This window comes from Dromiciops gliroides, chromosome 6 (genome assembly GCF_019393635.1).
Source record: "Dromiciops gliroides isolate mDroGli1 chromosome 6, mDroGli1.pri, whole genome shotgun sequence".
Taxonomy (NCBI): domain Eukaryota; kingdom Metazoa; phylum Chordata; class Mammalia; order Microbiotheria; family Microbiotheriidae; genus Dromiciops; species Dromiciops gliroides.
Window position 1 is genome coordinate 79,203,716 of NC_057866.1, and position 22,464 is coordinate 79,226,179.

At 38.8% G+C, this 22,464-nt stretch overlaps 1 protein-coding gene across 2 annotated transcripts in view; it reads right to left on the reverse strand.

Moving 5' to 3' along the window:
* CD38 (CD38 molecule) overlaps positions 1 to 22,464 on the reverse strand; it is an 84,345-nt gene that overhangs the window by 15,233 nt on the left and 46,648 nt on the right. For both annotated transcript variants that reach the window (XM_043970958.1, XM_043970957.1), the window contains exons 2-4: positions 19,091 to 19,217; positions 17,018 to 17,153; positions 12,287 to 12,369 (exon numbers count right to left, since the gene is read on the reverse strand). In XM_043970958.1, coding sequence (XP_043826893.1) covers positions 12,287 to 12,369; positions 17,018 to 17,153; positions 19,091 to 19,217 — 346 coding nt within the window. The remainder of the gene's footprint in view (positions 1 to 12,286; positions 12,370 to 17,017; positions 17,154 to 19,090; positions 19,218 to 22,464) is intronic.

The window sequence follows — 22,464 nt, forward strand, 5'->3', positions numbered from 1 at the left end:
AAATTTACAAGCTACTGACAACTTCTGCACTATTTTTGTGGGATGACCCCATTTTTTAAAACATAAATCAATAGTAATGAGGAAGGTTAAGTTAATGCAAAAACTTGTTGTTGTTTTAAATGTAGCCCTACCCCTTCTATTTAGCAGCTATTTAATGACTGCATAAGCAGCTGCTAAGATTCTGTTGGCTTTCTGAAAAGTAAGTGAAGTCACAACCCCAATTGCCTCACCCAAAAAAAGAAAAAAAGTAAGTGAGAATATTCATTTGAATGGACAAGATGGAGGGTCTGCCTTTAGTCTACAGTTTTTTGCCTCCTTGTATTTCCCTTTGAGGTATGCCGATGTTCTCTGCTTAGGTTGTTGTTGTTTCAGTCATTTTTCAGTCTTGTCAGACTCTCCATGACCCCATTTGGGGTTTTCTTGGCAGAGATACTGGAGTGGTTTTACCATTTCCTTCTCTAGCTCCTTTTGACAGATGAGGAAACTGAGGCAAACGGGATTAACCAATTTGCCCGGGGTCACAGCTAGGGAGTGTCTGAGTCTAAATTTGGACTCAGGTCTTCCTGACTGCAGGTCTGACACTCTATCCACTGTGCCCTCTATGGTTAGAAGGTAGTAGAACAGATGAGAGTAAACAAGAGAAATAGAGATTGGAAAGAGATGAAACACTGAAAACTGAGACAGATTGAATGGGAATTTATAGAAAGAGGATCCAATTTGGAATCAGGAACCCTGAGCTTTAAGGCCGGTTCTCATACTTACTAGTTGTATGACCTTGAGCAAGTACCATTCCTTCTCTTGACCACAGTATGTACGTGTCTAAAGGAGGAAGTCAGACTAGAAGATTGCTAAGGTTTCCTCTAAATCTGAATCCTCTGGCACCCTTTCTCTTAACTTTATTACCATTTCTCAGTTGGGTCCTACTATCCTGGATATGGCTGGTAATAGCAAAACAAAATCCCCAAACCCACAGAAGTTCAGGAGAGCCCAGGACATTTAAAATTTATATTAAACATAGATCACCACTACAGGTTTACTCCTGTCTATAATGAGTTGGCAGGTATTAAATGAATTTAAATCAACATTTAGCACCATTTAAGCTCATTTAAGTGGTGCAATGGACAGAGTGCTGGGCCCGGAGTCAAAAAGACTCATTTTCTTGAGTTCAAATCTGGCCTCAGACAATGGTTGTGGGACCCTGGGCAAGTCACTTCACTCCATTTGCCTTCTCTCATCTGGAAAATGAGTTGTAGAAGGAAATGGCAAACCACTCTATTATCTCTGCCCAGAAAACCCCAAATGGGGTCATGAAGAGTCAGACATGAGTGAAAATGACTGAACAACAACAACAACAACAACAACAATATATCACTGTGACATTGAGGTGACACTGGGTTGTCCACAGCCATGCCAGCAGAGTACAAGTTTTAACAGGGCCTAAATGAGAAAAGCTTTTGAGTATGGGCCTCGGGACAAACTATGTATCCGTGGTTCTAGTACCAGCCTAACTAAGGTGACAGAGCCACATTAATGAAGGGTTGGTTCATGGGTGATGAATTTGGGTGGGATTTGACAATTCATGGAGAGCATTCACTATGGTATAGAAGGGTAGAAATCTGAACTGATAGAAGTGTTGCAGTAACCACCAATTAAATCAGATTTTTAAATATATCACTATATAATTGTGTACATATCCCACTTGTTAGAAAATATAATCTGAGTATTTACTGATCATAGACTTCATTACATTCTAGTTACTCAGTATTCTTCTTTAAAGCCCACTCTGAAAAATGAATGCACACATGTATGTATGTGTATAGGTATAGGTATGCAGATATATATATGTATGTGTATGTATACATACACACACACCTGCCCATTTTTCAGACTAGGAAATATCTGTAAATATTACTTGCCCAAAGTCAGAGTGAAACATGACACTGAATGAGAAACAGAATGGTTACCTGTGTCTCCCCATTCTTAGTCCAATACACTTTTCACTGTATTTTCCTAGGGTGGTTGCTTAGCCAGTCCAGCACTCTGTCCTTGACAGTAGCACCAAAGGACACTTTTTCTCTAAGACTCCTCCACCTTCCAAGCCCCACTTTCCCATGAAACTTTCATAAGGTTCACTAGCTAGGTGAGGCAGTGGATAGAGTGCTGGCACTCGAGTCAGGAAAACCTGAGTTTAAATCTGGTATCAGACACTTACTAGCTGTGTGACCCCGGACAAGTCACTTAACCCCGTTTACCTCAGTTTCTTCATCTGTAAAATGAGCTGGAGAAGGAAATGACAAACCACTCCAGTATCTTTGCCAAGAAAAAGGGGTCACAGAGAATCAGACATGGCTAAAATGACTCAGTAAAGGTTCACTGCAGGTGAAACTGATCTTCCCCTCTCTTCATCACTGTCATCTCTCCCTCCCCCCATACTCAACCATGGAAACGTTTTATTTTAGTTTAAATCAGTACTTCAGCTTTCCCAACATAAAATGGGCAGAATCCCAGAATGTATGCTCTAGAATGAGAATCAGAAGAAATAACTTGGCCACAAACTAGCTGTGTGACTTGAGATGAGTTGCTTAACTTCTCTGGGCCTTGGTTTCCTTCTCTGTAAAAGTAAGAGTTGTTTTATATGACCTCTCAGTTTCCTTCCAGCTCTTACATTTTATAGATATAATCAGGCTCAATAATTACAAATTTTAAAAAGAGCCACTGGTTTGGGAAACATCACTTCCATTACCACAGCTCGAAATATCCATGAGTAGTTAGATAAGAAAATTGAGGCACATTAACTTGCAGATAGTCACAGGGCCAACAAGTAGCATAGCCTTAAATCTTGGTCTTCCTCCCCCAAGGTCTAATAGCCTTTATTTTATGACACCTTGCCAAAATATGAGTTAACATCTGTGAAAAGGAAGGAATCTGGCCTACAGCTGACTTAAATGCCGCCGTTCCAGAAAGCTACAATCCCTTTCCGTTTTTAATCATCTTTTCCTCTAACATCTACTAATGCTCATTCATTTATCATGTCCCATTTTGTACTATAGTTATTTTTTTTTTTGCAGGGCAATGAGGGTTAAGTGACTTGCCCAGGGTCATACAGCTAGTAAGTGTCAAGTGTCTGAGGCTGGATTTGAATTCAGGTACTCCTGAATCCAGGACCGGTGCTTTACCCACTGTGCCACCTAGGTTCCCCCAATAGTTATTTCTTGATGTGAAATCCACGTGCAAAACTATAGGTTTACTGAAGGCAAATCTTTCCCTATCCTTACCCTATCACTTAGCATAATGCTCCCTATACTTCCTCAAAGATATTTGATTTCACTAGTGTGCCCATTTCCTCAATCACAGCAGATCACAAAACTTATAAACGATGCCTTATTCATATAGTTTTTGAAGATTGTTGTGGCCAAAAATTTCATCTCCCTGAGGGCAATCCTGTGATGGGCCTGCTTGCCTGAGCAAAAGAAAGTTGCGTCTTGGATGACAGATATACAGTCCAACCCTGGGCCTGTCCTCAAAGCCTCTCTGGCTTGCCAGGACTTGCCAGGACTTCATGTTCTGCCAGTATAGCCTTTGACAACCTGTGGTCACCATCATACCATAATAATGCATCAGAGGAAGGCTTTTTTGTGAAACAAAGCTCTGACCAAAGTATGGAGTCCAATAAATGTTGCTTGAATTGAATTTGCTGTGGCTGTTATTATCATCATCTGACAGTTGTATAGTACTTTACAATAATTTTCTCATTGGATCCTAACAACCCTGTGAGTTAGACACTGCGTTTTTACTAATGAGGAAATTGAGGCTCAGAAAAAAAAAAAAAAGGCTCGGAGACATGTCCATTGTCTCATCTCCATTAGGCATTGGAGGGGGATTTAAACTTGAGTCTCTCCTGCCTCCGAGTCTAGCACTCTTTCTAGTGGGAGGTTTGTAATTCACAAGGAGGTTCACAACTAGATGAGGGTCTGGATGTTAAAAAGATGGGTTTTGGAACTTTTCTCTAAATCAGGTCAAAATTCCAGTAAGATGAAGTGCAGGGGGGGCGGCTAGGTGGCGCAGTGGATAAAGCACCGGCCCTGGATTCAGGAGTACCTGAGTTCAAATCCGGCCTCAGACACTTGACACTTACTAGCTGTGTGACCCTGGGCAAGTCACTTAACCCCCATTGCCCTGCAAAAAAAAAAAAAAAAGATGAAGTGCAGGGCTTTCTCTTCAGTTGTCTGTAAGGTGCTCGGTTCTTCTTTGGAAGCTAAGGCCATATTGGGGTGAATCCCCACTTCAGCCAGTAAATAGAGAACATAGGAACCAGTAAAGAACAGGGAGATATCTGGAGATTGGGAGAAACGTGAAACAAGGTTGGGGAGATTTAAAGAGATAATGGGATTACAGTTTATGAATTAGCTTCTGTTTATTCTTGCCTGTGTTATGGAACTACAAGGATGTGCAAACTGACAATGAGGGGCATTCTGTCTCCAGAAAAGGCAAGGAGTCCACTTTAAATAAATTGTCTTGCTCAAGAGACCCTACTGCCTGAAGACTCGGACCAATTAGTAGGCAGAGAACTAGAATGTTTATGCTTAACAAGTAGCCACAAAAGTTAGCTAGCAAAACAAAGCGATGGGGGACTGGATCTTGCTTTGAGCAAATTCAGAGGGAGTTTGGTGGTAACCTACAGTGTGTGGCATGTTTATGTCTCTTGTGACAGAGCCAACATTGTGCATAAGCATTATGTATATCAGTCTCTGTCCTTGAGGAGAAAGGGACAGCATCAAAGGAATAAGTCTCTGCCCTCCAGGTCATCAGGGAGAATGAATGGAAAAATTGCTTCAATAAAGAAATAAAATAAAAGGGGAATAAATAAATAAAAGAACAGGGGAAAATTATCCCATGTATCAAAGAGCTGCAGGGTAGAAGAATGTGCTACAGCAAAGGAAGGAAAGAAGAAAGACCTTTGAATAATTGGAGCTAAGTATGAGACTTCCTGTAGAACAGGAACTACACTTGCTTAGGAGGAAGCAGTCTTTTTTTGCTACAAGAACTGTACCAGTTAAGAGGTCCTCCAGAAAATGATTACAGGAAGCAGGAGTAAACAGGAGTCCTAAGGACACCTTGCTGAGAATTCCTGGGACAGCTATTGTCAACCCAACACAGACAACAGAGAGTTTTCTTGTCATCTCGGGGTAAGTGAGAAAAGCTTCCCAAGACATGTCAATGTTGGTGACTGCTACCTGTTTCTGGTGACATATGTTGGGGAAAAATATATCACCAGAAGGAACCTGTTATCAAAGGCTAAAATTCTAGCTATTCTGTCTAAAATATCTAATGAGTGGTCACCAATAAATTATAAGCTTCAGCAAGAGTTAGGCTTTTAAGCATTTATTAAGGAGAATAAGAATTTGGTAAAGAGAGAGAAAGGCCTCCATTCATCTATCTATTAAAGGGAGAGCACATTTCTAGCTCCGCTCTCCACCAGAGTCCAAAGGGAAGAGAGCAAGACAGAGCCCTAGTCTCTTCCTTCTTCCTCCCACTAGCCAATGTCACTTCCTGACACCAAAGAAAAGACTCCTGGTCTTGCCCTCAAAGACCTTCGCTTCATGGGCGGAACTCTTCTACAGTAAGTCTCCAGCAGGTGGCGTCATTCCAATCGTTACACTGTAAAGGTTTGCTAAGAATTATGTAGTTGTGGGTGAAAAAACCTGAAGACAGGGCAGCTAGGTTGTGCAGTGGACAGAGCACCTGCCCTGGATTCAGGAGGACCCGAGTTCAAATCCGGCCTCAGACACTTAACACTTACTAATTGTGAGACTCTGGGCAAGTCACTTAACCCCCATTGCCTCACAAACCCCCCCCCCCAAACCTCAAGACTTCAGGGGCAGAGTTCATGTTTACAACACTACTTCTAACAGAAGGAAGGGAACAGAAAAGGGAAAAGCAGATATGAGAAATGAAAAACCCTCTAAGAATATGGTATCTTGGAATATTGTTGTAGAATGGCATAAAATATGGTAATGCTGACTCCTTATCCAACAAAGGAGTATACCTAAGGTGCTTTCCTGTTAATCATATCACGAAACATCTAAATTTAAAAAAGGATAAAAAAAGAATGCCCACGGAGGTATTATTTGTCTGTTACTATAAGCATTGCCATAAGTTTGGTTTTAATTCTTGGGAAAATCCTAAAATGGATGAAAAGATGCTTAGTGAATGAACATTTAGAAAACGATGTGATGATTACACAGGAACAGCAATAGCTCCATTCCATTTAACGGAATGCTGTAGATATAGTTTAGCTAGCCATAGTTTAGAAAACATGATTATGAATTCTCATACTATTCTCATGAAAAGACAGAAAATACCTGCTTGCAAATTAAACAATACTTTAATTTTTTAAAAGAAAAAATATCGAGAGAAGTTGACTAGACAATATACAAATTATGTAGATTTTGAATAGCGAGAGTAGTTCTGATTGGAGAATAGTTGTTAAGGTTTAATGTCACCTTGGCACGTTTTCCACTGGAGTGCCTGTGACATCTTTGGTTGGCCTTGTGCTGTTAATAATTTTGTCAATTATTTTATTTTATTTTATTTTATTTTTTACTGAGGCAATTGGGGTGAAGTGACTTGCCCAGGGTCACACAGCTAGTTAAGTATTAAGTGTCTGAGGCCGGATTTGAACTCAGGTACTCCTGACTCCAGGGCCGGTGCTCTATCCACTGCACCATCTAGCTGCCCCTGTCAATAATTTTAATAAAGGTATAGATCATTGACAGATGACACAAAATTGGGAAGAAAAACTAACACACTGGATTAGAGTCAGAATCAAAAAAGACAAATAAGACTAGACTATTGGAGTGAATCTAATAAGATGAAATTTAATAGGCATGAAAATGTCAACTGCACAAATTACAGAATAGACAGAATTTTGTTTGAAAAGGATCTGAAGATTTTAGTGAGCTAGAGAGGCATCATTTCAGTCCCTAAAAGCTAGTGGAATCTTGGGCATTAAGAGAGTAAGAACTCCCAGGAACAAGGAGGTGATAGCCCCACTCACTGTAGTGGGCCTAGATCAGACCAAATATGAAGTACTTTGTTCAGTTCTAGACACTACAACTTAAGGGGCTATCAATAAGCTGGAACAAATCCAAAGGAAGACAACCAGGATGGTGAAGGACCTGAAGTTCATGTCTTACAAGGCTGTGTTGAATGAACTAAGGAAGTTTAGTATGATCACTATCTTCAAACATTTGAAGGGTTGCCATGTCGAAAAGGTATTAGACTTTTTTATTTGGCCCCTGGGAGGAAAACCCAGGAGCAATTAGTGAAAATTGTAAAGGGGTAAATTAAGGCTTGAGAGAAAGGAAACACTTCTCACCAACTGGAGTAGTTTATAAATGCAACAGGCTGCCTTGGGAGATAATGAGTTCCCCTTCATTGGAGGTCTGTGAAGCCGACTGAGTCACCATTTGTCAGGGATGGCGTATCCCCATAAACTCAAAATGTTGATTTTTTTTCTTTTATGCCATGCAGAGCAGCAGGTACAACATTCAATGGAGAGTAGAAGAGAGTATTAAGAGTCAATATCCCAAGAAGGGAATGAGCCCCTGGTATCAGGTTCTACATGCAAACTCTGGGGCAAGTCCAGTCAAGCATTTATTAAGCACCTACTACATGCCAAGGACTGTGCTAAGATATAAAGCAAGGCAAAAAGAATCCCTGCCTTCAACAAGATCATAATCAAATAAAGAGCAAATGGGTGATAAATGGAGTAAACTAAAATTTCTAATTCAAGGAGGCAATTTGAACTCATAGCTTGAAATATGCCTCTGGAAAGAGAAACCTTATTCACAAGGAACAGATCAGATAAAGAAGGGGTAGACGTCAAAGGAAGAAATACGATAAAGAATATTTCAGAAAGAGAAGAGGGAAAAGTGATATTGTACAGATTACTTTAACAGAAGGATGAAGTTGGTTCAAGAAATGCCCTTTAAAAAACTTGATATAGGACAGTTAGGTGGTACAGTGAAAAGAGTACTGGCCCTGGATTCAGGAGTACCTGAGTTCAAATCCGGCCTTAGACACTTGACACTTGCTAGCTGTGTGACCCTGGGCAGGTCACTTAACCCCAATTGCCTCACAAAAAAAAAAAAAAAAAGCTTGATATAATAGTGATAGGAAGGGGACAGCTAGGTGGTACAGTAGATAAAGCACAGGCCCTGGATTCAGGAGTACCTGAGTTCAAATTCAGCCTCAGACACTTGACACTTACTAGCTGTGTGACCCTGGACAAGTCACTTAACCCTCATTGCCCCCCACACAAAAAAAAAAAAGTTATAGGAAATTTCAATTAACTGGACATACATCTCACTAGCAAAAGCTAAACCACCAATACAATGATTGGTCTTGCTTTTTTGTCTTACTTTATTTTTTGTTTTTTATTTTCGCTTTTTAAACAGTAGGTCTCCCTATCTCTCCCAGGTTAGAAGTGGAGGTGCTTCTCATAGACTGATCTCACTGCTGATTTGCCTTTTCGAGTCTCACCACAGTAATGCCAAGCTTAGTGCAGACACCTGATTGGTTTAACCCACTGCTTCTTGGAACTCCAGAGCCCAAGAGACCCACCAGCCTCATCCTCATTAGCTGGAATTACCACCACTCCCAGCTACTAACATATTTGTAACTTAATCTGTTACTCAATTTCATCCTTCAAAAGGTAGAGGATGCCACAAGGGGAGGTGTTGTTCTAGATATGATTCTGACTAACAAGTAGTTACTTCTTTTAGAAGAAATGAAGTGAAACTAGAGGATATGTGACCACTGGATCATAAAGTTTGTGCTGGAGAGGAGAGGAAATCTGGATACAGTCTGACACATATCCTTGATTTGACAAGAACAGTGTCAAAAAGAAAGAATAGGTAGGTCTAATAGTCTATTAGAAATGTTGCAAGGGGCAGCTAGGTGGCACAGTGGATAGAGCACTGGCCCTGGATTCAGGAGTACCTGAGTTCAAATCCAGCCTCAGACATTTAACACTTACTAGCTGTGTGACCCTGGGCAAGTCACTTAACCCCAATTGCCTCACTAAAAAAAAAAAAAAGAAAAAAAAGAAATGTTGCAAAGAAGGGATGGAAAGCTCTTAAAGCTGATGTTCTGAAGACAAAGTGAAAGGAGGATGAACTAAAGAAATTGAATGGGAATGTGTTGACTAACTCATTTTTAAACATGCTAAAACTAAAGCTGTCCTCAGGGGAAAAATCATATCCCTACAAATATTCGCTGACAAAATAGAAAAAAGAGAGGATTAATGGACTGAATATGCATTTTTAAAAATAGGAAACCAAAAAATAAAAAACTAAAATAAATACAAAAGAGAAGATATTAAAAATTAAAAGAGGGGCAGCTAGGTGACGCAGTAGATAGAGCACCGGCCCTGGATTCAGGAGGACCTGAGTTCAAATGTGACCTCAGATACTTAACACTTACTAGCTGTGTAACCCTGGGCAAGTCACTTAACCCTCATTGCCTCACCAAAAAAAAAAAAAAAACCCACAAAAAAATTAAAAGAAAAATAGATAAATTGAAAACAAAAACCCATATAAATAATAAATAAAACAAAAAACTAGCTCTTTGGAAAGACTAATAAAATCAATAAATCTTTAGCTAATCTGATTAAAAAATAAGAAAGCAGAAAATCAAATCAATAAAATAGCCAATGAGTAAGGTAAAATTATAACAAGACTAGAAAAAATAAAAAGAATAATCAGAACCTATTATGCAATCATATGCTAACAAAACAGAACACAAAAGAAATAGAGGAATGCCTTAAGAATATATAAAATATTCAAATGGTCAAAATACCAGATAGAAATCTTAGATACCCTAATCTCAGAAAAGGAAATAGAACTAGCTATAAAAGAACTATCCAGAAAAAATCTAGCACCAAAAAACAAATTAACAAACAAAAACTCCTAGTACTTATGAATTCTAAGGAGAATTCTATCAAACTTTTAAAGAACAATGAGTATCCATGCTATATGAATTATTCTCAAAAATCTGGAAATAAAGCACCTACCAGAATCCTTCTATGAGACAAATACAGTTCTAATATTTAAACTAAAGAAGGATAAAACATGGAAGGAAAGCTATAGGCCAATACAATTGATGAATGTTGATTCAAAAAAAATTTTTTTAAATCCTGTTAAACAGATTATAGCAATTTATCCAAGAAATTTATGCTAGGCAAGCAAAAATGGTTCTACATTAGAAAAATTATATAATCACATTAAAAACTAAAACATCCAAAGCCACATGATTGTCTCAATAGATGCAATAAAATCCTTTGACAAAGTACAACACTCAATTAGGCTAAAAACTCAACAAATTATAAGTGCATAGAGTTCTTTTATTAATATAATTAAAATCTATCTAAAATCAAAAGCAAACATCATATGCAATGGCAATAGTAAAACAAGGATGTCCATTGTTATTTTATATTTAATTCTGGAAATGTTAGCAATAACAATGAGAAAAGAGAAAGAAAGTAAAGGCATAAGGATAGGTAAAGAAGAAGTAAAGCTATCTCTATCTGCTGGTATATCTCCTAGGGAATCAAGCAAAGATACTAATTAAGATTATAGCTTTAGCAAAGATGCTGACTACAAAATAAACCCTCAAAAATCAACTGTCTTTCTTTATAATAATAATAAAACCCAAGAAGCAATGATAGAAAGGAAAATCCCATTCTAAATAGCTATAAAATACATAATGTACCTAGGGATCTATCTACCAAAGTACACAAAAGACTTGCATAGATTCCTTTACAAAGTACTCCTTTTTTGTTTGTTTTGTTTGGGGTTTTGTTTGTTTGTTTGTTTTTAGTGAGGCAATTGGGATTAAGTGACTTGCCCAGGGTCACACAGCTAGTAAATGTTAGGTGTCTGAGGTCAGATTTGAACTCAGGTCCTCCTGAATCCAGGGCCAGTGCTCTATCCACTGTGCAGCCTAGCTGCTCCAAAGTATTCCTTAATGAAAAAAAGAACATATCTGAAAGAGCATTTAATGTTAATGGCTCGGGCATGTTAATATATCAAAGATGAAAATATTGCCACTTAATTTATGCTTTTAATTCTATACCAGTCAAATCACCAAAGGGATATTTTATAAAACTTGATAAAAAATAATATTAAAATCCATTTGATAAAAAGATATGCTTAGAAGATAGAAGGAAACTAAGGGTGAACATGAAAGAGTAATATACTATAGTTCCCCTAAAAATAGCATCAGGAAGGGCAGCTAAGTGGCACAGTGGATAGAGCACTGGCCCTGGATTCAGGAGAACCTGAGTTCAAATCTGGCCTCAGACTCTTGACACTTACTAGCTGTGTGACCCTGGGCAAGTCACTTAACCCCAATTGCCTCACCAAAAAAAAAAAAATAGCATCAAGAACTCTAAAATCCTAGAATGAGCCAAAACTGGAAATGAATGGTAAAGAGAACAAAACATAGTTTGGGTTTGGGTTTTTATGGTTGTTAAGGTTATGAGTTTTTGCTTGCTTGTTTTGTTGATTTTAGCTGTGTTATGTGTAAGAAAATAATTAAAGAAAGAATATGACTGCAGCACAAGGTAGATGAGATAACAGTGACAAGATTGAACCACTGAACTCTCATTTTGCTTTTCTTTTCTCTTCCAAGGAGAATGATCTTTGAATTAGGAAGGACAGACTAAAAATGGTTATGGGTGATTGAGGTGGAACAAATAAGGAAATTTCATGGTAACAATTCAAATCACAAGGTCTAGATGAATTACATTCCAGAGCACTGACATAACTGACAGATGTCATTGGTGAGGGGTTATTTGAAGGAGAAAGCAATTTGCAGCATATGACATATTAGATTTGAAGTCAGAAGACCAGGATTCAAATCTAAATTCTGCTGCTGATTACCTATGTGACCTTGGGCAAATCACTTAACCTCTCTGGGCCTCAATTCATTCATCTTCAAAATGAAAGGGTTGAACTCAATCTCTAAAGTCCCGTCTAGCTCTAAATCTATAATCCTCACAACCACAATTATAATACTTTATGGCTTACAAAGATGTTATCTCACAGTGACCTTGCAAGGTAGGTTAAACAAATATGATTAACCCCATTTTACATATGGGAAAACTAAGGCTCTACTCAATTTGTTATCATCTGAGTCAGGACTCAAACCCAAATCTTCTAACTTTTAAGACCAATGCTCTTTTTACTACTCTCTGAAGCTGTGATTCAAACAAAGTACTTACCCTTTTGGATGCCGTTTTCCAAAATGTTCTGTAGGAGTTGTTGGCACACTCATGCCATTGTGGGCAAGATTGATAGTTTATTTCTGAAAAAGATATTTTGTGCAGAATAATGAGGAAGAAAGGAGAGGTTGTAAAACATGTTTCATGATGCTTCCACAATGCAATAATGACAGAAAAACCTTCCAAACTCATTTTTGCCAAGTGCATGAGAAGGGAATATTGAAAATGGATGAATGTCAGTCCAGTCCAATTAAGTGCCTCCTGGCATCCTGGCCAAGCACTCGACTTATTATCCAAGCTCTGGATAGGAACACAGCGACAGTATTTGAGTCATCATTCTGGAAAATCCCTTAAGGAAGTTTGAAATAGAAGGACTAGACATGGGATATCATTCCCCTACACCAGCCCCTAAATGAGTAAAAAAAGCCAAGCCTGGGTCTTAGTAACTTCCTGCCAGGGCTGACCTGGGGCATAACTTTGGGGGAGACCAACTTTGCCTCCATCCCTCACAGACCCTCCTTTCTGCACGTTTTGCTCCCCAGTCTATGCCAGTTCCCATTTTTAGGTTCGCAGTTGCCATATGTTTTAACTTCCCCTCATTCTACCAGATCTTGTTCTCAGGAAAACTGATGTTGGTTGTTTGTACTTCAGTTGGAATTGAATTCAGTTTGTTATTTCTCCTAGGGTTTTCCATTTTGAGCCTAATATCTTACTATGGAACAACATGCTTTGTTTCCTTGAACCTTGTAGGATATCATCAAAGTTATTCCAGCTAATCTAATGTGGATATTATCCAGCTATTGTCGTTAGCTGTGCATCTCCTTCCTAACATATAATACAATGGGGCAGTGGATGGAGAGTGCCAGATTTGGCATCCAATTGTCCACTGCCAACTACCTAAACTTCTTAGCTATATAATTGGGTCTAAGTGTTTAACCTTTTTGTGTCTCAGTTTCCTCATTTTAAAAGTGAAAATAGTGGGGGAGGTAGGTGGTGCAGTGGATAGAGAGCTGTGCCTGAAGTCAGGAAGACCTGAGTTCATATCTGGCCTCAGATATGTGTGATTAGCTGTGTGACCCAGGGCAAATCACTTAACCTTGTTTGCCTCAGTTTCTCAACTGTAAAATGGGCTAGAGAAGAAAATGACAACTCCTGTGTCTTTGCCAAGAAAACTCCAAAAGGATCCACAAAGAGTTGGACATGACTGAAAAATGACTGAATAAAAATAACCCAATATCTATTGAACAGGATCATTGGGAGTAATGTGCTTTATAAACTGTGAAAATGTCCATGAATGAAGCATTGCTTTCTTTAAATCACATCTTTGCATTAAGGAGAGACATTGAATGTGTAGGGGAAAGAGATTTGGAGTCTGAATGTCTTGATTTGAATCCCAGCTCTGCCTCTTGCTAGCTGTGCTGCCTTGGGGGCAGTATACTCTTCCTCTCTGGTCCTCAGATTCCTCCTCTCTCAAATGAAGAAAATGGCCATGGTAATGTCTGTATTCTTGCTAGTTTTCATTTCCAGGAGTCTATTAAAAAACCCTCAAAATATTCTTTAATAAAAAGGAGAGGGGAGGCTAGGTGGCACAGGGAATAAAGCACCGGCCCTGGGTTCAGGAGTACCTGAGTTCAAATCTGGCCTCAGACACTTGACACTTACTAGCTGTGTGACTCTGGGCAAGTCACTTAACCCCCATTGCCCGGCAAAAAAAAAAAAAAAAAGAAAGAAAGAAAAAAGAAAGTAAAGCATAAACCTTAAATGAAGAAATTTGGGGATGTGACCTGCCAACATAAATACAGCAATTTCCTCCTACAAATTCTAACAAATTTCTTATTTGCACTTAAGTCAAACTAGAAGATGGAAAGAAGTGTCTTTGAAAATTGAAGTTGAGGGGCAGCTAGATGGCGCAGTGGTTAAAGCATTGGCCCTGGATTCAGGAGTACCTGAGTTCAAATCCAGCCTCAGACACTTAACACTTACTAGCTGTGTGACCCTGGGCAAGTCACTTAACCCCCATTGCCCCGCAAAAAAAAAAAAAACACACACACACAAAAATTGAAGTTGAAATTATTTTTTAATTAATTGGGAAATAGGGGGAAGCTAGGTAGAACAGTGGATAAAGCACTGGCCCTGGATTCAGGAGGATCTGAGTTCAAATCCATCCTCAGACACTTGACACTTGCTAGCTGTGTGATCTTGGACAAGTCACTTAACCCTCATTGCCTCACCAAAAAAAAAAATTAATTGGAAAAAGGTAATAGATGATTATAACCTTTAAAATTAAAAAAAGATTACCCAAGTAGTGAAATAAAAAATTTCACCAATCAAAATATTTCACTGTTATTTCCCTAACACCAGAAAAGAAAAACCTGAATGTGTTGCCAGATAATTTCAATTGAGTGAACTTTTAATCAACCATCAAACATTTATCATTTAGAAGAAATTTAGAAATCTTTTCCAATCTTCAATTTTGTTAACCGGACTTATTGCTGCTATCAATCATCTCCACCCACTTTAGGTATTTTCTAATTTGCAAGGTTTTATTAAGAATGGCTGTAGAGGGGCAGCTAGATGGCTCAGTGGATAGAGCACCGGCCCTGGAGTCAGGAGGACCTTAGTTCAAATCCGGCTTCGGACACTTAACACTTACTAGCTGTGTGACCCTGGGCAAGTCACTTAACCCCAATTGCCTCACTAAAAAAAAAAAAAAAAAGAATGGCTGTAGGCCTCTTCAAGCTCCAGGCCTGCAACTGGCAACACGGCTAAATGCACTAATAAGGTCGGAATTGTTGGTAAATATGGAACATGTTATGGTGCATCCCTCAGAAAAATGGTGAAGAAAATTGAAATTACCCAGCATGCCAAGTATACCTGTTCCTTCTGTGGCAAGACCAAAATGAAGAGATGGACTGTGGGTATCTGGCATTGTGGATCCTATATGAAAACAGTAGCTGGTGGGGCATGGACCTACAATACCACCTCTGCAGTTACAGTCAAATCTGCCGTCAGAAGACTGAAGGAATTGAAAGACCAGAAAAATCTTCTCCCCATCAAATATCTGTAGCCCGGGGCATCTAGGTGGTGCAGTGGATAGAGCACTGGCCCTGAATTCAGGAGGACCTGAGTTTAAAACCGGCCTTAGACACGACACTTACTATTAGCTGTATGACCCTGGGCAAGTCACTTAACCCCAATTGCCTCACGAAAAAAAAAATCTGTAGCCCATAGTCCAACAATAAATGGGTTAATTTATGGAATAATAATAATAATAAAAAAGAATGGCTCTAGGTATGACACCTGGCAAAATTAACAAGGCATCAGGATAATTAAAATTTGGGAAAAAATGGGAATATCTCAAATTATCCCTCTACAGGGTCATGAAGTCAGGCTTAAACTATGAAAAAGGAAAAAGTCACCTATAGCACCTCCTTTACCAGAAAACTCACCTTTTTGACTTTTGCATTTTCCCTTTTATACAGAATAAATGTCCTCCTTTCCAAAGCTCCAATTCCTAATCTCCAACATGGAGCACTGTTTTGTTTTGTTTTTTTAATTTTCATTTAACAAACTAAAAACTGAAGTTCCAGCACGAAAACACATCAAGGCCCAATATTTGACCTTATATAAAAGGGGTAAAAATTATTAGAGCTAGATGGTATTTTGGAGAACATCAAAGATAACCCACCTCATTTTATAGATGAGGAAACTGAGTCACAGGGAGGTTAATTAGCTTGTCCAGGGTCACACAGCTAATAAGCGTCTGAGGTGGGATTTGAACACAGGTCTTCCTGACTTGAACCCCAAGATTCTATTGACTACATCATGTCGCTTAGCCAATCTCCACCTCTCCTGCCTTCCCCCTTGCCCCTTAACCTGTTCCAAAATAAAATCATGTGAAAAGAATATAAAAGATAAAGGAGGCAGCACAATGTAGTAGAATCCAAGAGACCTGGGTACTAGTTCTACTTCTGTCTGTGAGTAACCTTGTATTAATAATTTAAACTTTCTGGGATTCAATACCTTCCCTGTAAAACAAAGAAGCTTGACTCCATCTCTAAGAGAAGATGATTGTGAATATATGATTAAATAAAAGCAAAACACAACATTCAAGGAACTTTCTAAAATTTTTAAATTCTAAATTTTTACAAGAAGCCTTCTAAAAATCAGAATATAGAAGCAAAATTGATAGAGTATAGAAAATTTAATTAGTTAGAGGAGCCTTAGGTGAGAAAGAGGCAATCAGGAATCCAACTGGCAATGTGAGAAAATGGATTTTAGGGAAGAGGCATTCTGAGAATAATGAAAATGCTGAAATATTTTTTCTAAGAGCATGAGGAGCTGAGGATATGCAATAGCTGTCAATTAAAAACTAAAGGTTAAAAATGATTCTGCTAGAGGGGATGGAACTCTGGATTTGGTATCATAAAACCTGGTTTTGAGTCCTAGACCCTACATTGGCTGCATTACCAAGAGCAAGTTATTTTACTTCTTTGAACCTCAGCTGCTTCTTTTGCAAAATAGAGTTAAAAATACTTATGCTACTTGCCCACAGGGTTGTTTTGAGGAAAGTGCCCTGGTAACCTTAGAGAGGAAGAGAAACATGAATTCTTAGTATTAATACATCTAGAGATGAGCCCATAACATCAGTTTTTTTCACAGACAAAATCAGAGCCTAGATTTCATTCATTCTGAATATTCTTAAATTAATGAAAATATTAAAACTCTCACCTGGCCTTGAGGGGATTCCACACCATATGAGTTTATCAGCCATGTAGCCTGGCAGCATGTCCTCCAAAGTGAGTAAATTGCCCTGGACTTTGGTGTACTGATGAGCCAGCTCATTGGTTTTGCTCCAAAGGAGTGTCTAAGAAAGAAGACACAATTGGTTTAACCCTATCTCTTGCCCTCTCCACCAGTTAGATCCCATCTAGATTATTGGGTTCATGTCTGGATCTCTAAGAAAAGATATTGACAAACTGCACTGTGTCCGGGGGAGAGTGACTAGGGTAGTGAAAGTGCCAGATACTATATCCTATGAAGAAAAGTATGAGCAGTTAAGAATATTGAACTCAGGGAAGACTTAAGGGTATATGATTGTGATCTTGAAACATATAAAGGGTTGCCTTGTGAAAGACTTGTTCTGGGTTTCTCTAGAAGGTAGGAATATGACCAATAGGTAGAAGTTGTAGAGAAGTATATTTGGGTTCAAGTTAAGGAAAAAATTCTCAGTACTGAGAAAGAGTCTGGAAGATCGGAGTTCAAATTTGACCTCTTAGCAAGCTGTGTGACCCTAGGCAAGTCATTTAACCTCTTTGTGCCTTCATTTCTTCATCTGTAAAATAAGAATAATAGTAGCACCTACCTTACAGGGTTATTGTGTGGATCAAATAAGATAATATTTGTAAAGCAATTTGCAAATCTTAAAGTACTGTATAAATAGTATCATTGATGTTATTGTTATTGTTACTATTTGATACAATTAGGTCTGTAAAGTCTTCATTAGAGTGGTTAGATAATCATCAGTCATAGATATTGTAAAGGGAAGTCCTGCCTTGGTTGGCAATTTGTTCTATAAGATCTAAGGTTCCTTCTAACCCCGATCATAGATTGAGCACTGCTAGGGATTTCAGAGGTCATCTAGTCCAATATTTTACTGATGAATAAACTGAGGAAAAGAAAGGTTAGTTGATTTTCAGAGTCACATAGCTGTTACATGCCTCAGGGAAGGATTTGAACCTAGGTCTTCCTGATTCCAAGTCCATTCCAAGACATGATGACACATTGGGTAGGTTTTTGAATATGAAAGATGTCAGGTTTTCTGGAGGTGGGTACATCTTGGAGTGTTGGGTGTATGTGTGGTGGTGGGGAAGTCACTAAGAATCACTATATGTATCCCAGGCCTAATAAATGCTTCGTCCATCCTTGTGGGAGGCAGCATGGTGAAACAAAATGGTCATGGATTCAGGAGATGGGTTCAAATTTTGACTCTAACACCCAGTCAGAAAACCATTAGCCTCAGTTTTTTCCTCTATAAAACAAAGATGATATCATTTCTCCTCCTTACCTCACAGGTACTTCAAAAGCCTTAAGGCATTATACAAATGTGAATTATTATTATTAGATATGACATTGTCCCTACCCTGAAGAACTTTAAGCTCTAGTGGGGTAATAAGATACACAACATAGATGACTATAATATCTGGGTCCAGATCATGAAACTAATTTTCGACTGCAATTCCTCAATGAAATGGTTCTGTAAATCAATGTGGCTTTCTCCATACGCCAACTCATATTTATTTCCCTGGTGGCAGAAAATGTGTCACATAAGTAGACATTGTTATATGCCTTGTAAGATCATGACATGAGGGGCAGTTAGGTGATGCAGTGGAAAGAGTGCTGGCCCTGGATTCAGGAGGACCTTAGTTCAAATCCGGCTTTAGACACTTAACATTTACTAGCTGTGTGACCCTGGGCAAGTCACTTAACCCCAATTGCCCCACAAAAACAAACAAACAAACAAACAAAAAATATCATGACATGGAAGTCCCTGTTGTTGTGGAGGTCCAGTATATCCTTCCCAGTCCTCATTTAACACTGTGAAAGGTAAGAATTTGAACACAGATCTTTAGCCTTTCTAATAGTCTTTGGGATGTCTCCTACCCACATCAGTGCTGTCAGCTTTTTATTGTTGGGTATTAAGATTTCTTTAAAAAACAACTTTGTTAAAAAGGTGGAAAGTAGATCTGGCCAGAGGGACTTGGGATACAAATATCTGCCAATAAAATCCAAATAGTGACTTACCTTATTACAAGGTATAGGATAAGTAGTCAGCTCCATTAGTGGCTGATAATCTTGTTCTGTAATGTTGCATGGGTTCTTGGAAATAAATGCGTTTTTAAAGGTTTCCCATATTTTTAGGCAATCTATTCTGTAGAAAAAGAAAGAAAATGTCTTTATGTATGGCCCAAATGTTTAAAAAGAATAATATTCAATTCTTCTACATCAACCATCAGCATTGAGTTTAAGTGTCTATTACTGGGGCAGCTAGGTGGCGCAGTGGATAGAGTACCGGCCCTGGAGTCAGGAGGACCTGAGTTCAAATCCGGCCTCAGACACTTAATACTTACTAGCTGTGTGACCCTGGGCAAGTCACTTAACCCCAATTGCCTTACTAAAAAAAAAAAAATGTCTATTACTTATTTGTTGGATACTTAGATACCAGATAAAATTGGAGGGTTTATGGAGGTCTCACTTTTCTCAATGAGAAAATCGGTTAGGTATGGAATGACTTCTGTGGTATAATAACAGTAACTCACTAAGAAGGCACTTTGATGTTTATAGAGTACTTTCCTTATGAAAATACTGCAAAATAGTACAAGAATGATTTATCTTAATTTTATTGGTGGGGCAGTTTGGTGGTGGGACAGTGCCAAGCCTGGAGTCAGGAAGACTCATCTTCCTGAGTTCAAATCTGGCCTAAGACACTTACTAGCTGTGTGACCCTGGGCAAGTCACTTAACCCTGTTTGTCTCAGTTTCCTTATCTGTAAAATGAGCTGGAGAAGGAAATGGCAAACTACTCCAATATCTTTGCCTAGAAAACTCCAAATGGGGTCACAAAGCATTGGTCATGACTAAACAACAACAACAATTTGTAGATGAGGAAACTGATTCTCAAGGAGATAAGGTGACTTGTTGAAGGTTATGCAATTAGAGGGTGCCAGAGCCAGGATGTAGTGGAAAGAGCATTGGACTTGGAGTCAGTGAACCTGGGTTCCAGTCCAGATCAAAAACAAGTACTATGGGAGGGCCAGCTAAACTATGAATGCCACAGTTCATTTTTCTCTTTTCATCTCCATTTTCTAGGCCAGTGCCTTGCATGTAGTAGGTGCTTACTAGATGCTTTTGGGCTTTAAATGAAGAGCTCTCCTGATAAACCTAGGTTGGCTTTCCCCATGCAGAGCCCTATGAGTTAGACCTATCTCTCAACCTTTTATTTTCTTGTCAAAGTTTTCTGGGTTCATTTATCCCTAGGTCTGTCTATCCAAACTAGTTTTGGGGGAAAGAATCCTCGTAGATAAATCAAAACTTTAACCTGAGAAGTGGTTTAACAATCTCCCTAGTACAGTAAAAAGTGTGCTATTTTTTGGACTCCGAGGACCTGGCCTCAAATCCTAGATACTGGATCTTGGGCAAGTCATTTAACCTTTGTGCTTCACTTACTCATTTGTTATATAAGGGGGTTACAAAAAGTCATTCAAATGCACATACCCTTTGACCAATGATTCTACTACCAGGCCTATACTCACAATGTGATAAAAAAAAAAAAGAGAGAGAAAAAAAAAGAACCCACGTGTACAAAAATATTAGAGCAGATCTTGTAGTAGCAAAGAACTGGAAACTAAAGGGGTTTCCATCTATTGGAGAGTGACTAAACAAATTATGGTGCCTAAGTATAATGGAATATTATAGTGTCAAAAGAAATTAATAACTGGATGGTTTCAAAGAAAATTAGGACAAGTATGAACTGATACAGTGACTTGAGCAGAACCAGAACACCCTATATGACAACATCATTATAAAGAAAAATAACTTTGAAAGATTAGTATCAGTGTGATGACAGACCACAATTCCAAAGGACCAATGATGATTCATGCTACCCTTCTCTTGACAGAGAAGTGATGCAAAACGAAACATACATTTTTGCACATGGACAATGCAGAAATTTGCTTTCCTTGATTATAAACATTTATTACAATGCTTTCTTTTATCTTTCCTTCCTTCCTTCCATCCATCCATCCCGGTTTGTTGAGAACAAATCAACCTTAGTGACAAGGAAATAGGAGGTTGGTAGGAATTCCTGGAAAAAAAATGTAATGATCTCTCTAGAATCCCAGGAGACATTTGGAAACCAGTATGTGAGGGAAGAGACATTCTCTCCTTTCCTGTCTCTGTCTCTATCTCTGTCTCTGTCTCTCTTTCTCTTTCTCTTTCTCTCTGTCTCTGTCTTTCTCTCTTATTACTGATAAGTGTTGATACAGGCTTCCATTGGTGTGAAGTTCTGCAACTAAAATTGGCTACAAAGGAAGATAGATTTCTTTCCTCTTTGCTGTGTCCTTTCCTGGAATATCCTGCTTGGCAAAACCCCTGGGCACTGCAGTCAGGGGCAATGTTGGAGACAAAAAGGAGGTGGATGGCTGAGGGCCTTTGTGGAACAAGAGATTCGGTTGTATAGATCTGAATTTGGTAGCTTTTTCAGCACAAACAACCACCTGATTTGCCCATCTGTCTGGGGGCAAAGATAGATCAAACACTATCTCCTTCAAATCCAGTCTCAGACACTTGACACTTACTAGCTGTGTGACCCTGGGCAAGTCACTTAACCCTCATTGCCCCACAAAAAAAGGGGAAAAAAAAAGGAAAAAGAGGCAGAATTAGATAACCTCAGAGGTTCCTTCCACTTCTAAATCTATGAGTATGAATTCAGCCTACCTAGCCACTGTTTGAGCTTGTACTTGCTGTTTGTCCTTTTTAACCTAAGATGACCAAAGGATGTGAGTTTGGGGTCAAGGTACAGGGTGGTGGATTGTGGCTGATCAATCCAATACCAGCTCTGCAGGCCTAAAGTATATTCTATGGTTTATCAATTAATGAAGTGATCAACAATCATTTATTAAAACACTAGAGATGCTGAGTGCTGGGGGCGTGGTGGGGTGGATAACAACTTTGGAGAAGGCATGGTTCCTGGCCTTACGAAACTTATAATTGGGGTGGAGGGGAGAAATGCTAACCAGATGACTATAATGAATAGTAATGCATAATAGATTATAATCCTTAAATTATGATTCATTTATGTGACCTTGCTCTAGTCATTTATCCTTTCTGACCCTCAGTTTCTGAGAGGGTTAGACTAGATGGATCCCGGTTCTATGACCTTATGATTCTATGATCTTTCTGTTAAAAAGTTACAGAGCAAGGGGCAGCTAGATGGCGCAGTGGATAGAGAAATGGCCCTGGATTCAGGAGGACCTAAGTTCAAATTCGGTCTCAGACACTTAACACTTACTGGCTGTGTGACCCTGGGCAAGTCACTTAACCCCAATTGCCTCACCAAAAAAACAAACAAACAAATAAATAAATAAATAAATAAATAAAAAGTTACAGAGTAGGGGCAGC